The sequence below is a fragment of the Bombyx mori genome, chromosome 9 (genome assembly GCF_030269925.1).
Source record: "Bombyx mori chromosome 9, ASM3026992v2".
Classification (NCBI taxonomy): domain Eukaryota; kingdom Metazoa; phylum Arthropoda; class Insecta; order Lepidoptera; family Bombycidae; genus Bombyx; species Bombyx mori.
In genome coordinates, this window is record NC_085115.1 from 9,017,116 (window position 1) to 9,034,323 (window position 17,208).

The 17,208-nt window shown below is 41.4% G+C and overlaps 1 protein-coding gene across 11 annotated transcripts in view; it reads right to left on the reverse strand.

The window, feature by feature from the left end:
• Positions 1-9,366: 9,366 nt before the first annotated feature.
• LOC101742384 (protein roadkill) overlaps positions 9,367-17,208 on the reverse strand; it is a 72,263-nt gene continuing 64,421 nt past the window's right edge. For all 11 annotated transcript variants that reach the window (XM_038012779.2, XM_038012786.2, XM_038012785.2 and 8 more), the window contains 3 exons: positions 16,361-16,539; positions 11,629-11,771; positions 9,367-10,985 (listed from right to left, as the gene is read on the reverse strand). In XM_038012779.2, the coding sequence (XP_037868707.1) occupies positions 10,832-10,985; positions 11,629-11,771; positions 16,361-16,539 (476 nt within the window). In that variant the 3' untranslated portion in view covers positions 9,367-10,831. The remainder of the gene's footprint in view (positions 10,986-11,628; positions 11,772-16,360; positions 16,540-17,208) is intronic.

Below are 17,208 nucleotides of genomic sequence, written 5' to 3' on the forward strand. Positions count from 1 at the left end.
AAAATTATTGCACAATAGACTTTAGCCTCTGTCCCATTTTTTAATATTTTGTTCCGGCTAATATATTAGTTCATTACTACTTTTTATAAATTGTGTAAGCAGTATAACTACTCTACTGATTCGAAAGGAAAAAAACAGATATAAATACAATGAGATTTTTTCATTAAAAATATATATCATAAATCAGCTTCAACCAGTTGTATGAAAAGTGCAGTGTCCCAATCTCAATATCTTACCAAACCATCGATCTTTAGTTGAATGGACATGGGCATTGTATAAATAAAAAATATTATTTATTTACAGCCATAAGTCACAATTCATCCTAAAACATCCTTTTTAGCATTAATTTATAATTAAATTTCTAATTAATGATTTTAACTTGTCCCGTAAAAAGTTCCACCTAGAAACTCCAGTTTTTGTTACCATAATTCTGAAGAAATATGAGAATCGATTAATGCAATTATATTTTAGAATAATGGTAGCATTAGCCGGCTTGGCATCCGTCTTGTTTTAATTTCGACTAGTTCTTTCTGGTGCCGGTACGAACGGTAAAAGTCAATATTTAAGCTAGCGGTCAGAAAAAAATTCCACCTTTGTTACTCATAAAACATAGATAAGTGCAGATTTTATTGTTATTTCACTTAACCTACTATTAAAGCTCCCATTCTTGATTTCGTTAATCAAATCGAAATAAGAGTAATCGTGTGAGTTGCATGTGTTTACAAATAAAATGACATGTTGTTCTTGATTTGTTACTTCTTTTTTTGTTACTTTTGTGTGGTAACGTATAAATGGAAAAGAGAGTAACAAAATAGGAAATCATTAGGCTGAGTATATATAATATATTATTATTATTGTTGGCGACAGCGGCGTCGCCCCATAATTATAGAATAAGTTGAAGAATATAATAGAATATAGAATAGAATAATAGATTTATATAGATACGTACATAGACATAGAGTTATAACAAATAGATAAATTATATAGAGTGCATATAGATAGATAAGTATATAGATAACGTGCACATAGATTTTACTAAGAATAGAACGTAAGTTGCTTTGAAATAAATAGTATACACTTTTGCTTTATTATTCCCGATAGTTTTAAGATTAGCATATTAACTTAAATGAACACGCGCCCGGCCCGCGTCCCGAAACGATGTAACAAACAGCATTTATCTGTGTTCAGGACCGGGTATTTTGTTTATACGGGCGCGTCATATAGATTAAGCATAGAATAAGTTATATGTATCGATAGGGATTACAACATAGAATAGTTAAGTATAAGGCATTAGTATATACATTTATTAAATAAATAGATATAACGAATAAACCGAGCCGATCATAGTGAAAATGATCTCGACGAGAGCCGTATTTTACACGAGATCTCTGTAGGGTAACATTCCGAGGTAGTTAAGCGACCCTGCGACGCTGTCAGGTACCTGCCGACTTGCCGACCGACTACCTGCCGACCTACCGACCGACCCTCGACCGACTACCTGCCAACCGCCGGCCGCCGATCCTCCGAACGAAGATTACAAAAAAACGCACGAGTAAAGACATCAGCGCCTCGAAGATATTTATTGAAGACTCGAAGACCATTGAAAAGATCGTCGGTTATTGAATTCGGTTGTATTGACAGATCGGTCGGCTCGGTTTACGTTCAGTAGCAAAGTTTTGAGTTTTAATTTCGAGTGAGCTTGTACGATATCGTACACCTCAGGACCCTACATCGACTGCTTCAGATCGACACGAATAATCGCCACGAGACGGGCATCCGGCGTCTTATAGGATTTCAAGAAATCTTATAAGATTCATAAACCCGTCCAACCTGGGTTGGCGTCACTCGCCTTATCGACACGGGTGACGTGCTGCGTACCCAACAGCTGGTCCTTCGAGCCGGATACAGCGATTATTCAACGATTTGCTCACTGGCGAGCAATGTTAACAATACCGTCGCAGCGATCAGGGGGCTGCGGAAACCCCAATATTTGATGTCGCCCGAACTGCTGAAGAGCATCGTCGACAAGATGCCGACCATCCTGAGGTTCCGGTGGTACGACCACATCATCGAAAAGACTGAAGGAGACCCGGACCTCAACACGATGTGCGGCTTCCTAAATAAGATGGCGGACCGGTGCGGGCCACACGCCGTGGCTGAGGTGGCAACGAAAAGACAACCATCGAGGCGACAGGCGACGCACGCCACAACCGACTGCACCGAGCGTGCAGCTTCGGACAGAGCATTGAGAGACAAGCTGGCGTGCCCGCAGTGTATGGAAGGACACCCGCTGTATGATTGTCCGAGGTACGAGAGAGCTACGGTGCAGGAACGATGGAGAATGGCAAAGGAGTCGCGCTTATGTTATAAGTGTCTCGAGGGTAAGCACCGGAAGCAAGCATGTCAACGACCGCCATGTCGCACGTGCAAGCGCTGGCATCACCACTCGCTACACAACGAGAAGCCGGAGACAGAGCCAGCAGAGAACAGGGAAGTCGCGAACAACGTGCGACTTCCCATCAACTGCACACGGATCAGCAGGGCGTACTTGAAGATGGTGCCCGTTGAAGTATACGGGCCATCGGGATCGACGACGGTGCTGGCCCTGCTGGACGAAGGCTCCACTGTAACTCTCCTGGACTCGAGCGTGGCGAAGCAGATCGGCCAGAAGGGACCCAAGGAGACGCTCCGCCTCGAGACCGTGGGCGGGAAGACCCTAACGAAGAAGGACTCGATGAAGCTTGACATCCGAGTTCGAGGGCTTCACCAGCGGCAGAAGAGGACGATCGTCGGAGCGCGCACAATGGACGACATGAGCCTTGCACCCCAGCGACTGAAGAGGGAGACCATCGAAGGCTACGCGCACCTGAGGAGCCTGGCGGACCAGTTATATTACGAAGAACAATCCCCCAAACTATTGATTGGGCAGGACAACTGGGGACTCATCGCCGCCAGAAGGACGCGCAGGGGCAGGAGGAACCAGCCGGTAGCCTCATTCACCCAATTGGGATGGGTGCTACACGGCCTCGACAACAGCAATGCAAAAGAGGTCAACTTCCTCACCTGCGCCCATGTATCGATGCGCGAAGAGGCCTTGGACAGACAGGTGAAGGAGCACTTCACGATAGAGTCGCACTTAAACGTCCGAGCACAGATATGGAGGCGAAGGCGGTCGACATCTTGGAGAAGGAGGACGACAGAGGTTGGAGACGCGATGACGGCCGCTTCGAAGCTCGGACCTACAATCCCTGTTCGAAGCGTTGTTGCGGTTCCGGAAAAGGCTCGTCGTGGTTGTCGCGGACATCAAGGAGAGGTTCCTGCAGATAAGGATCAGGGACGTGGACCGCGACAGCCCAAGATTCCTCTATAGAGAAGATCGACGCGAGGCCGCTCCAAAGAGTATAGAATGACGTCGGTCATATTCGGAGCGGCCTGTTCACCGAGCACGGCGTCGTTCGTTACAAATAAGAATGCCAAGGATTACGGACATCGATATCCTGAAGCCGCGCGGGCAATAGAAGGCGCTGCATTCTGGTGAGCCTCGCAGGCGGTGTGACCCCAGGAGACGTAGAGCTGGGGTCGAAGGAAGAAAAGACCTCGGGCCTGCGGTGGTTCTACGAGTCGGACGAGATGGGATTCCGGATCCATCCACGAGACTCAAAGGATATAGAAGCATGAACCCCGACCAAACGAGAAGAGCATTTGGCGGAGCGGGATCGACTGGGACGACGTCATCCTGGAAAAGGACGAGGTGGCGTGGAAACCTTCGCATGCTGCAAGGCCTCCGAATGGCAAGGTGCTTCTCGTGCTGCAACACTGAGGGGGAGCTGCACACGTTCGACGACGCCAGCGAGAGGGCCTACGCGTGTGCAGCCTATTGGCGTCAGAAGACAGACGACAGCACCTACCACGTCACACTACTAGCAGGGAAAGCCAGGGTGACCCCACTGAGACCAGTCTCTATCCCAAGGCTGGAGCTGCAAGCTGCACTGCTGGGGACAAGGATGGCGCAGGCGATAGCGAACGAATTGGACATCGCGGTCGGCAGAAGGACGTACTGGACTGACTCCAGTACAGTTCTGACATGGATAAAGACCGACCCACGCACGTTCAAACCTTTCGTTGCGCACCGACTCGCCGAGATAGAAGAGTCAACGAAGCCCCAAGAATGGCGATGGGTGCCCGGCTCGCAAAACCCAGCAGACGACGCAACTAGGGAGGCACCGGCGGATTTCGACCACACGCATCGGTGGTTTAATGGACCCGAGTTCCTGTCGTGGGATGAATCGCGCTGGCCCAAGCCGCGAACCTTCAAGCAAGAACCGTCTGGAGAAGAGAAAGAGGCCTTCCTGGTCGCCACGGCGAGGACCGCTGACGCTCGACCCACGCCCGATCCGCACAGATTCTCGAGCTGGGTCAGGTTATTGAGAGCAACAGCCAGGGTCCTCCAATTTATCGAGCTGTGTCGACCCCGGAAGGAGAGCGCTTGCGTGTCCAGACAATCGAAGCAGCAAGATCCCACGTGGAGGACGACACGAACGAAGCAACCCCGATCTACATGGAAGTTAAGGACCCCGGAAGCACCTACAGAAGCATGGCTGCCGCTTGATCCGCCCCACTTGAAGAAGGCGGAGAAGATCCTACTGAGAAGCAGCCAAGGAGAGAGCTTCGGTGAAAAAGATCCCGAACGTCACCCCAAGTTGCGACGGCTCGACGTCGTGATGGAAGATGGCCTGTTGCGCCTGCGCGGACGTATCGACGCAGCGCAGTACATAGATGCAGGCTGCAAGCGACCGATCGTGCTGGACGGGAAGCACGTGATAGCGAGATTATTGATCAAACACTATCACGAGGCGTTCCAGCACGGTAACCACGCAACGGTGATGAACGAGGTGCGGCAGCGCTACTGGATCCTAGGTCTAAGATCGATCATTCGAGCGACGGCCGTCCGATGCCAGTGGTGCAAGGTCTATCGGAGTACACCACGACTACCGCCCACCGGAGACCTGCCGATAGAGCGGCTACGACATGGAGAGCCGCCGTTCACCTGTGCTGCCGTCGATTACTTCGGGCCGATGACGGTGACTGTAGGACGACGTCACGAGAAGAGGTGGGGCGTGCTGTTCACATGCCTCACCACGAGAGCAGTCCACATGGAGCTAGCAGCGTCACTGACGGCAGACTCAATGCTGTTAGCGCTGCGCAGGATGGCCGCCCGACGAGGAATGCCCAAAGTCATTTACAGCGACAATGGGACTAACTTCGTCGGCGCCAACAAGGAGCTCAAGCAGGCAATCGAGAATGCAAGGGAAGCAGACGTCGTGTCACGGGCCGCTCAGATGAACATAAAATGGAAGTTCATCCCGCCAGGAGCGCCGAACATGGGAGGCGCGTGGGAACGTTTGGTGCGGTCCGTGAAGACCGCGCTGGTGGTCACACTGAAGGAAAGACACCCGAGGGAAGAAGTTCTGCACACTCTTCTGTTGGAGGCGGAGCACGTCGTCAACTCGCGACCGCTCGTCGCCAGGGAAGAGAGTTGGGAGTCAGAAGCACTCACGCCGAACCACTTCCTCATAGGGAGGTCTTGCGGAGCTCCGCGAATCGGCGACTACACAGAAGAAGACCTGACCGGCAAAAGGACATGGAGAGTGGCGCAGCGTATGGCGGACCACTTCTGGAGTAGGTGGGTCAAGTAATACCTGCCTACGCTGCTGCCCAGGAAGATCGACGGGAGAGCAGCCGGCGAGAACTTGCAGTGTGGGGATACCGTCCTCATAGTGGACTCCACGCTGCCACGCAACACATGGCCGCGCGGGCAAGTTGTTCACACCTACCCAGGCCCCGACAACCGTGTACGAACCGTCGACGTCAGAACGAGCGGCGGTCTGCTTAAGAGACCTGCCTCCAAGATGATCCTGCTGGTGCCTGCAACGAGCGACGAGCCCACGCCCATAGAGTCGCCACGACAAGGAGTCGGTGCTACGCACGAGGGGGAGGATGTTGGCGACAGCGGCGTCGCCCCATAATTATAGAATAAGTTGAAGAATATAATAGAATATAGAATAGAATAATAGATTTATATAGATACGTACATAGACATAGAGTTATAACAAATAGATAAATTATATAGAGTGCATATAGATAGATAAGTATATAGATAACGTGCACATAGATTTTACTAAGAATAGAACGTAAGTTGCTTTGAAATAAATAGTATACACTTTTGCTTTATTATTCCCGATAGTTTTAAGATTAGCATATTAACTTAAATGAACACGCGCCCGGCCCGCGTCCCGAAACGATGTAACAAACAGCATTTATCTGTGTTCAGGACCGGGTATTTTGTTTATACGGGCGCGTCATATAGATTAAGCATAGAATAAGTTATATGTATCGATAGGGATTACAACATAGAATAGTTAAGTATAAGGCATTAGTATATACATTTATTAAATAAATAGATATAACGAATAAACCGAGCCGATCATAGTGAAAATGATCTCGACGAGAGCCGTATTTTACACGAGATCTCTGTAGGGTAACATTCCGAGGTAGTTAAGCGACCCTGCGACGCTGTCAGGCACCTGCCGACTTGCCGACCGACCGACCGACCCTCGACCGACTACCTGCCAACCGCCGGCCGCCGATCCTCCGAACGAAGATTACAAAAAAACGCACGAGTAAAGACATCAGCGCCTCGAAGATATTTATTGAAGACTCGAAGACCATTGAAAAGATCGTCGGTTATTGAATTCGGTTGTATTGACAGATCGGTCGGCTCGGTTTACGTTAATTAGTAAAGTTTTGAGTTTTAATTTCGAGTGAGCTTGTACGATATCGTACACCTCAGGACCCTACATCGACTGCTTCAGATCGACACGAATAATCGCCACGAGACGGGCATCCGGCGTCTTATAGGATTTCAAGAAATCTTATAAGATTCATAAACCCGTCCAACCTGGGTTGGCGTCACTCGCCTTATCGACACGGGTGACGTGCTGCGTACCCAACAATTATTATTTAACTTTCTGTTTAAAATAATTTTATAATAATTATTGCAATTACAACGGCGTCAATTTCTTTGTTTTTTTGTTGTACTATTACAGATTTGTACTATGAAATAGATTGGGAGATTTTAGTTAGTATTTTTCTATCAGTTTGATTAGTTTATTTAAAAACAAATGCGGCTTTTAAATATCTGCTTGTTTTAATCTAAAAGTGCGATCATAGTAAAGAGAGAACTCCTGCATGATATTCCTTCTGATGTGGTGGGCTAAATTTCAAAATATCTGTTGTTCTGGGTAACGTAAAAAAAGGGTTCTTTTACACTAACACTTTTTTTTTCCTACCTATGCTGATAGCCTTGAGAGGCTATTTCAGCTTCACCCTAACGTTTGTAGGTGAGCTCACGGGGCTCAACCGGAGAGTTGCTAACACTGACCCTAGCAAGAGCAGTGCTTCGCAGAACCTACCACCGGATCGGAAACGCGACCCACTGAGAAGATCCGGCGAGAAACTCAGTGGGCTGTGTCTATGGGGTTAATTCGCTCGTCGAGCCCTTCGTCGCAAGCGACGGGTTCGACTCTAACCTCTGCTGAAAAAATGAGGCGCTACCGCGAAAGACTTAAATAAAATCCACAAAAGATGGAGGAGCAGCGAATACAAAACATAGACAGGATAAAATCTAAATATTTATATAAATCAGTAAGTGAGATGTCAGAAGACGAAAAAAATAAACAAAGACAAAAGTGGCGTGCCTGTGTTTACACCTTGGCCTATCATGGCCTTTTTATTCGACACATTTTATCAAGGCACCGATATGTTTTTCCAGATTCGTCTAATAATCCGCTGAATTTTGTATCTAGTATGAACGCTGTAGAAATAAAAATATTATTACGTTGTCCATTTTTCTGGTGCCAAAGATGTGATTATGATTTATACGATCACTATCCAGCCGATAAATGTGATTATTGCTATTAAAGGTTTTGACTGCATTAGAAACCGTTAGGCCTCCTTTTCATTATGATTAAAAAAGAACTGAAACGATATATTTGTTACCTACTCGTAAATGTTCCTAAATATTTGAATAGGGTATTTTTTAAACGAAAAATGTTTAAATGTCCTTTGACAGCAGTTCATACTATAATCTACATATATAAATATAATTATAATTATTTTTAACACGGGTCAAAGTTTATTATAATTTGAACTACTTCGAAAACTAGCCTTATAAAATCCTAGTTTGTTACCAATATTCCATTTTTGTTACTGTCCCATAAAAGCGGACACGTATTTCTTTTCAAATTTTTTATTTATTATCTTAAAACCTGCAATTTTTTTTAAAAAGTGAAGGAAGTGTATTGTTATTTCATTTGTGAACGTATTTAAAAATAAAACAACATCAAAACTTCTTTACTGTGATTTTAAAACAAAGTTGTGGGCAAATGGTAACGTAAAGGATATATTACAACTTATATAAGTAACATTTTGCTGTAAATGTTAACAGTTTTTTATAGACACGTAAAATGATGGTTATGTCACCCTATTGAAATGCATAAAAGTTGACGAAATTGATTTGGTGTTTTAATTAACGTAATTGATAGACGGTAACAAAATAAGAATATTTCTCCGCCCTTGGTATATTTCTACACATTTCTCTACTTTATTACATATTAAACCTCAGAACAAACCTCATATTCAAAATCTTTAGACACCTATCTACAAATGAAAACAAAAAAAATGCTTTAGTTTAACATTTTTATTTTAGTACATTATTTTATTGGTGGTGCATTTATTTTGAGAAATGCTCATATAGTATATAAGTATACTGTTCAGTACCATAAATTACAGAATATTCTTATTCTTTATCGTTCCCTTACTGCTGAGCATCGCGACCACGTGATTTTCTTATAGTGTTCTATAGTGTTAGGTCACTGGCTCGTATTCTGACCATGGCGCACTTGCCTTCTATGCGACAATATGAACTTCCGTTATTAATGTCTGAGTAAAAAGTATATATTGAAGTGAAACTTCTTAAGAATCGTTGCGATTTCATCCTCGATGAAACGAAATGAAATGAAACGAAAAAATAATATTTTATTATCAAAATTATCATGTGGGCCATAGTATGAAAGATGCTAACTAAAAAGAAGCACTATGTGTCCAAAGAAGTTCATAATACATTCTTGACAGATGGCAAAGAGCCTTTTTTGGATGTTTAGCTCTATTAAAATAGACACGTTAGTTGTCATGGCAGTCTATGATATTCGCAGCATCTTCCGCCACACCTACATTTCAAAAGCATTGATCTTGTTGCTTTATTATATATGCTATATTATAAACGGAAAAGAAATAAAAGAATACAAGTTTCATCATTTCATTTATTTGCTCAACTTACTGACAATTTCGAAAATCACAGTTACTTTTGACAATCGTTTTTCATGTAACTATTTTTATAATACACGACAACGGCTGTCGTAGGTATCTAATTTATATTTTTGAAAGTGGGTATAAAATGGTATTAAATATTATTGGCCACGGTACATACAATTATAATTATTAATTCATTTCGGTATTTTTACTTATAAAACGGGGAGACACTTTAGATAAATAAAGTATTAAAAAGTTTTCTAAGTTGTCATTGAAAAATTAAGATAATTAAGATAATATAATACTAATAAATAGACGAAGATACGACGCAATTTGCTTAATGTTTACACATATGAGAAATGTATGTAGTGAGCAAATCACAGAGGATAAGTGCATGGTGGCGATATGAGCATGACACACAATTTACAATCAATGAAGCGGAACCAACAACTATACATTTTAATTCTTTAAATTATTCAGGATAATCGCCACAACAAAACGAAAGCTCGTTTCTATACCCTATGGAAATTATACGAAAGAAACATCACAATATGTCATTGGAATAGCATCCCTATAGATACAGTAAAAAAAATTAAATGGCGTCACCAGCGATACCACTTACAAGTTAGTACTTAGAAATATATTTTAATGGTGGGATCGTAGCTCATCTATATACAATACCAACAATTTTAATAGACTTATACAATCACTCGAGTCCCCTACGTCTACGAGTCGCGCGGCTTCGTACGGGCCGGTACTACGTACAATACATAAATGCGTGCGATGCCTACGTCAAACTTGCATCGTTAGAATCGTAGAGTCGATCCGAAGCCGTGGGACGATCCTTTAGACAATCTATAGCATTCGAACGCTTCGCTACACATCGGATAGTCTCGAAAATGCCTACACCTTAAACGGTTAGGCGGTTAGACAATTTTGAACTCTAAGGGAAAAAGGGGAACACCAATTTTAATTTAATTTAAAACGCACCGCACAGGATACTAATTTAAAAAAAAAAAAATCACGTCGTCCGCACAAGGAAGCCGACCGACTAACTTACAGTATCGGCACAGATCAATACGTGACACACTGACACCGTCCGGAGACGAGCCGTATATTATAATTCATCACATAGCAATAATTTACATTTAAACACGGCCGGGAGAACGTTCACGAAACGACATACACGTAAAAATATTAATTCGAAGCCTACAATTATAAAACTACACAAACGCGCATATAGTAGCGTCCAGGTTGGATCCGCACGCTCCTGAGATCAATGATAGCGAACCGAGGTCGGCGAGTGGTCCGCGCGTTCGGCCGGCGCTCGGCGAACGGCTCGCACGGCTCGGGCGGCTCGCACGGCTCGGACGGCTCGCACGGCTCGGGCGGCTCGGACGGGTGCGAGCCGAGGGGCGCGTCTTTGGTATGGGGGCGAGTGGCGGGCGGCGCGCGCTACTCACTAGGCCTGCTTCACACGTTTCCGTGGCGGCCCGATGGGCGGGATCTGCTGCTGCTGGGTCGCGAGCGCGCGGAACGCCTCCGCGATGAGGTGCGGGTGCGACGAGATCATGTTCTTCCAGCCGGCCGTGTCCATCACGTCCGTCGCGTGGCTCCTGAAAACAATAAGTTTAATCGCACTTAAACATTTGCCTGCGTCTCCGTTTCACAATACCACGAGTCGATTTTTAGGAGATTGCCAATTTTTAAATCTAACTGAAGACATAAGTGGACGAAGGGAATATGCATACAATTTGTTACTTGTACTTTTTCTTCGTACATAGCTCCTTCATCACATGCAATTTCTAAAAATAGCCTTTAAAACGGGCGATTTTAAAGTCTAATATGGTTTATAGGCACATAACACCTTCATTCAATGTAAAAACTCAAACATCTTAAACATTGCACTTAAACCCCCTTCATCCACGCATGTGTTCAACAATGTGTGTAACTTGTCATAGTGTGAGTTCGTAGTCCACCCGGTTAAGTGGTTACCGGAAACTAAAGCCATCACAATGTGAATGCCGCCTCCGTCCACATCGAGATATAAGGTTGAAGTTTCAATTGCGCTATATACCGGAATGCACGGCGACTTCGCATCAGCAATCGACAATCACAATACAAGCAAACGTCCAGTTTGAAGATTTATATAGTAACTATTGACACTAGCTTCGACTTAATGTCCACAGCTTCAGAATCAAAGAGAACTCGTATAGTAATTCTACCGCAGTGAGGTAGGTAATAAAGAAAACGACTGACGTGTTAATGAAATCTATGGTCTGCGCTTTGAGCTGGTCGGCGGAGTGCAGGTCTGCGAGTATGAGCGTGTCTGCGGCAGTCTCCACCGAGAGACTCAAGCACAGCGCCTCTTCGCACATCACTTTTAGCCGCTCCAATGCATACTGTAACAATACGAAACAATTTTATTATTAAAATATATACTTCATATATCTATATGTATATACCAAATAAAATGGACATTTAATTAAAAAGAGAAATGTCGCGAATTAAGCGAAATATCGCTCAAAACAAATAGCCTGTTACCCCTCGAATTATAACGGAAACAATAAACGCGAGATTCAACCCTAATAGTAGTTTTAATTAAAACGGAGTCTAACAAATAATATGTCTATGTATAAATAAGTAAAGAAAAAACAGAAGTTTTGTTCTCTGTTTGTCAATGGATTTTGTCTATATTTTTTTTGTTTAGTAACTAGGCTGTTGTCGCCATTTAGTTTTACGATTTTTTTTTAAATAGTTGAGTAAGAAATGTTTTTTTTTGTAATACCCATAATTAGAGAAATTTAATTAGCTACATAAACTAAACCTAAATTTTGAGTGGTTGTAGTCGAATTTTGATCATACACTTATTATTATATTTGACACTTGTTCGACCATTTCATGATGATGATATTAATTTATCCCTAATAGGAAAGGCAAAGAACTTTAGTCAATACAGCCAGTCAACCATTTCAATTGCCGCGCCCTGTTCCCGCGTATGATCGTTCGAACACAAATCTCGTCAACTAATGTCAATGTCAACGTCCTAATGTCAACTGTGATCAAGCATTTCATCGCCGAAAACATTTTACAGTGACACTTTTATAAGCTCGTTAATACGAGTACCGGTAAAATGGGGCGATTAGGGATTGAGAGGCGAATCGGGAAAAAACCGGGAAAATCTTTCGACGCTCAATATAAGTTTTATATTCGTTGCAAAATCTTCCATTTTTTGTAGTTTAATAGTAGAATGTTGAAAGTTCACAAAACAACTCTGAATATGCATGATAATAGCTGCTAACTTATAAAAAATTGCGTTTCAAATTAACTTCCTGTGGTGGTAATTATTTTAGTGCTAGAAACTTTGCTCTCTTTTATTTATTTGATAATAATAGAAGATGACTATGATTTATAAACGTTATTTAGTGTTTGAACCAGCATATATATTAAAGGTAAGTCTCAGTTGTTATTGGTTTTAATGTATTTGATTAAATAAAAATACATGTAAAAATCTGTTGTTTTTGGGGATATTGGGGACGTCTTAGGTATAAATAACAACGAAAAAGGGGTCAATTGGGATGAGAATACGTGAAATGGAAACGACCTAAGTATAAATAGGTACAGGTTTGTAGGGTTGTCTATGTAGTTATAACAATATTTTTTAAATTTGTTGGTAAAAATCTGGTTTATTCGAAGCGAAATTGGGAATAAGTCTTTAGTTGAAATTATCTATTTCAACTAAAGACTTATTCCCAATTTCGCTTCGAATAAATCAGATTCGAAGAAACCAGATTTCGCAATAGATAAGCAATTTAATTTAAGTAAGTCGATTTTGCAGAGACATGTAACAAGATCAATGAAATCTCAAGGTGGACAAAAATGTCTAAGTAATACATAATAAAATATTTAATATTTGTTCAGAGTGGGGGTATTCTTCTGATTAATCCATGGAATAACCGACACACCTAATCTCTTAACCCAGATAGAAATATCAGCACTGTCGATTGCACCTATAATTGAGGTGATGTCTGCCATGTACTTTTGTCAGTTTTTAAATTTTTTTTATTGATGATCACTTTGTTGGTGCAACTAAATAAATAAATAAATTAAAACTATATATAAAAATAAAAGTAGTGCCAACCCTAGCAAATTTCTCCTTTCGTCCCAATTAACCGCAATTTTCGGGTAAATAGGGATTACACCTATTTTTGCATTTTTTGCTTAAACTGGAATGCTAGTTGCATAATTTTAAATTAGACAACAAAGATGCCCCCAAGACTCAATCATTTTGATCCTGATATAGCATTATATACATCAACAACTACCTTAAAATTGCTCATAAAGTTGGAATTTGTCCCTAATCGCCCCATTTTACGGTACATAATAATATGAGGCTGTCAGCGCAAAAGTGGCCTAACCCACAATGTTTCATATTCGTGCGTATACTTATATTGCAACGTATTTAAGAACTGGTGGTACGTAGGTAAGACCTCTTATTAGTCCGCACGGATAGGTACCATCACCCCGCCTATTCTACCGTAAACCAGCAATGCGTTTCGGTAGTAGTAAGGGTAGGGTAGCCGTTGTAACTATACTGAGACCTTAGAACTATATCTCAAAGTGGGTGGCGCATTTACGTTGTGTCTACGGGATCCAGTGACCACTTAACACCAAGTGGGCTGTGAGCTCGTCCACCCATCTAAGCAATAAAAAATAAAAATAAAAAACAGTAAATTTTGATACAAAACCGGGTTATCCCTAGTTTCATATATAGCAAACAGGCGGCATTGTAAAAAAAAATTTTGCGAGTGTTTTTTTGCCTACGATGCAGTGTAAATGTAAATTCGAACCTCATTACCTCCATGCCTAGCTACGGTAAGCTTAGGCCAATAATGCGCTGACGGCCTCATATAAGCCCAACGGTCAGTGAACAAACAGCGATAAACTCCAAAATAGTCCGCAAATATATTGTCTATTATTTACCTAGTGTGACCACAGATAAAAAATTATAGGTATTTGTTTTACTAAAATGTTTTTTTTGTGGAGAATATTACGTCAAAAGGTCAATCGGCCTGACGTAGCCTTCGTGGTGTATCTTTACCGCAATAACAACGTGTTGTACGCGTTCAGTTTCTATCTATCGCTTTTGGTATTCAATTAAGCAATTATTAGACATTCCATGATTTTATTTTATGGGCGTTTAAATATTCAAAGCGCACTGTGTCACATCGTAGCATCATAATAATAAACATGTCCTCGTTCTATTATGTTTCGTGTCAAAGTGCCCTTATTTTTAGGGTTCTTAGTCATCGGGAAAGCAACGTTTGGCATAGTGTCAAAACGCGATAACAAATAGACACGTTTGCGTCATTCGAAACTTTGCAACTTAAATTGCACATTCAAGATATTTACTTGAAAAATTTCTTATATCGCGTTTAGAGTTAAAAAAAAAATCGTATCATTTTGTGTCCTATTAAAGCCGCATGTGTCTTATTTAAACAATTAAATGCTTCTGCACTAGCATGAAATGAGCATTGACGGTTGTTCTAAAGTTACAAGCTTTTATTTATTGTTTTATATGATTGTGAGGTGAGAGGCCATCTAGTGAGTAGACACCTCGAGAGGTGTGGTCGAAATTTCAATTGTTTTGTATGAGTATTCCGTAACTTAAACAGCATTTTTTAGCCCACTGAATTTCTCGCCGAATCTTCTTAGTGTTAGCAACAATCCCGGTTTAAGCCACGTGAGCTCACCTACACGTCAAGGCGAAGCTAAAATAGCCTCTCAAGGCTATCAGCATAGGTATAAAAAAGCATTATTGTTTCGCATTAGAAATAGGCAAGTAAAATTGTTCCTAAGCAGTCATCCTCATTACATTCCTTATACGGGTGTGTTTAAAGAAATAAAATACATTTGCGTTTCGGTCTCAAAATCGAGGCAGTCATTCCAATGCCACTAAGTCCGATAAGCGTTTAACATAAGGTGAGCTACGAGCTCGACTTCTTATAGAAGATGAAAAAAACAAAGTCCATTGTCGGCACATCAACGATTTGATATCAACCACTAAACATAGGTCTCTATCACACAAGTCCAAAATTACAGAATCAGAATCAGAATTGTCTTCATCAAATCGTTCCATTCCCGAACTCTATAGCTATCGATGTACCAACAAGGCCAACAGACAAACAGAGAGCCCCCACAATAGAGACTTTCAATCAAAAAAATCGTTCAAATTCCGACAAGTAAACAACTAGTAAACGTCTTTTGGTTCTCCTTCGATATTCTTTTTTCGCTGTTTTACTTAACGTTAACACTAAAATTTAATTCCAGATAATTCTTGTTTCCGATTATATTTATGTATGTTTGTTAAATACTAAGAGAATCTACGTGGTTTCACACAATAAATTATTTGTTGGAAATCTCGACTGAAAAAAATTGTTCTTTTTATTTGGGAATTAATTTGGAGCCAGGAGGCTCGAGTTTGCCCCGACTTTTAAGTTCGGCCCTGACAATTCTGTACCGTCAACGCACAGAGACGTAACACGATCAAATGTTTGCGCTTTTTTTTATAATAAAATATTTTTTTCTTACACTCGTTTTTTATTTTATTTTTAATTCAAATTTATTAAAATTTGTTTTCTATATTTTAGTTGGATTTCCTATAAAAGCGTATTTTGTTAGTTTTTTTAAACTATTATTTATTTTTAATTTTTTAGTTGAATTTCAATTTCTTCCTTTATTTTAATTTTTTTTAAATATTGAATTGTCATCGGTCCTTAATAAGTATACCAAATTTCGAGTTAATCCGACGTTTTGAAGTAGGTCAAAATCATGTCCAAAGTTTCCGTTACATACTAACAACATACATACGACTGAAGCTAATAAAAGCGTATTAAAAAAAAAACGGAAATTCTTTAACATATTATCATTTTATCCAGTTTCGAGCTTGCCTGTAACAAATTACGAAAAATGAATTACAATAGAATAATACCTTATCGGCCGCAGCTAGCAGATCGTCGGCCATCTTATCCAAATTGGGCGCTCTGCCCGTATATATGAAACGTAACATTTCTCTTAATACTTCATGATCGACGTCCGTTATGTCGACTCTATTCCTCTTCCTCTCTTCCATTTCGTGTTCGAACATCGCAGCGAACACAGGACTCCGCGCTGAAATGTCAATAATTATAATTTAAAAAAAAAGAATGCGTTTACTGGTGGTAGGACCTCTTGTGAGTCTGCGCGGGTAGGTACCACCACCCTACTTATTTATGCCGTGAAGCAGTAATTAATGCGTTTCGGTTTGAAGGGTAGGGCAGCCGTTGTAACTATACTGAGATCTTAGAACTTATATCTGAAGGTGGGTGGCGCATTTACGTTGTAGATGTCTATGGGCTCCAGAAACCACTTAACACCAGGTAGGCTGTGGGCTCGTCCAAACATCTTAGCAAAAAAAAAAGTTTTTGAATGTTGCCTCATAGCAAATAGGAAAAAACAATTTACGGAATGATAAAAAAACACAAGTAAACTGATTCCACATTAATGATTTAAAAAAAACCTTGCTGAGCGATTTAAGCTTCATTTCAAATTTATTGACATTAAAATTAAAACACATTCTAAATGAACTGCTATTTTGAAATTAGATCGTATTTATCATTATAATAACAATTACTAATATCTGCCAGATGTTTTTGTAGATTTGGGGACTTTGTAATTTGGCGATATCTCAGCATCACCATATTATCGGTAGGAAAACGCCCATTGCTAAATTTCAGAGAACAATACGTATAGCCATAGGCTCGAAGTAGTCTTTTGTTTAGAATTTTAAAAAAAACGATA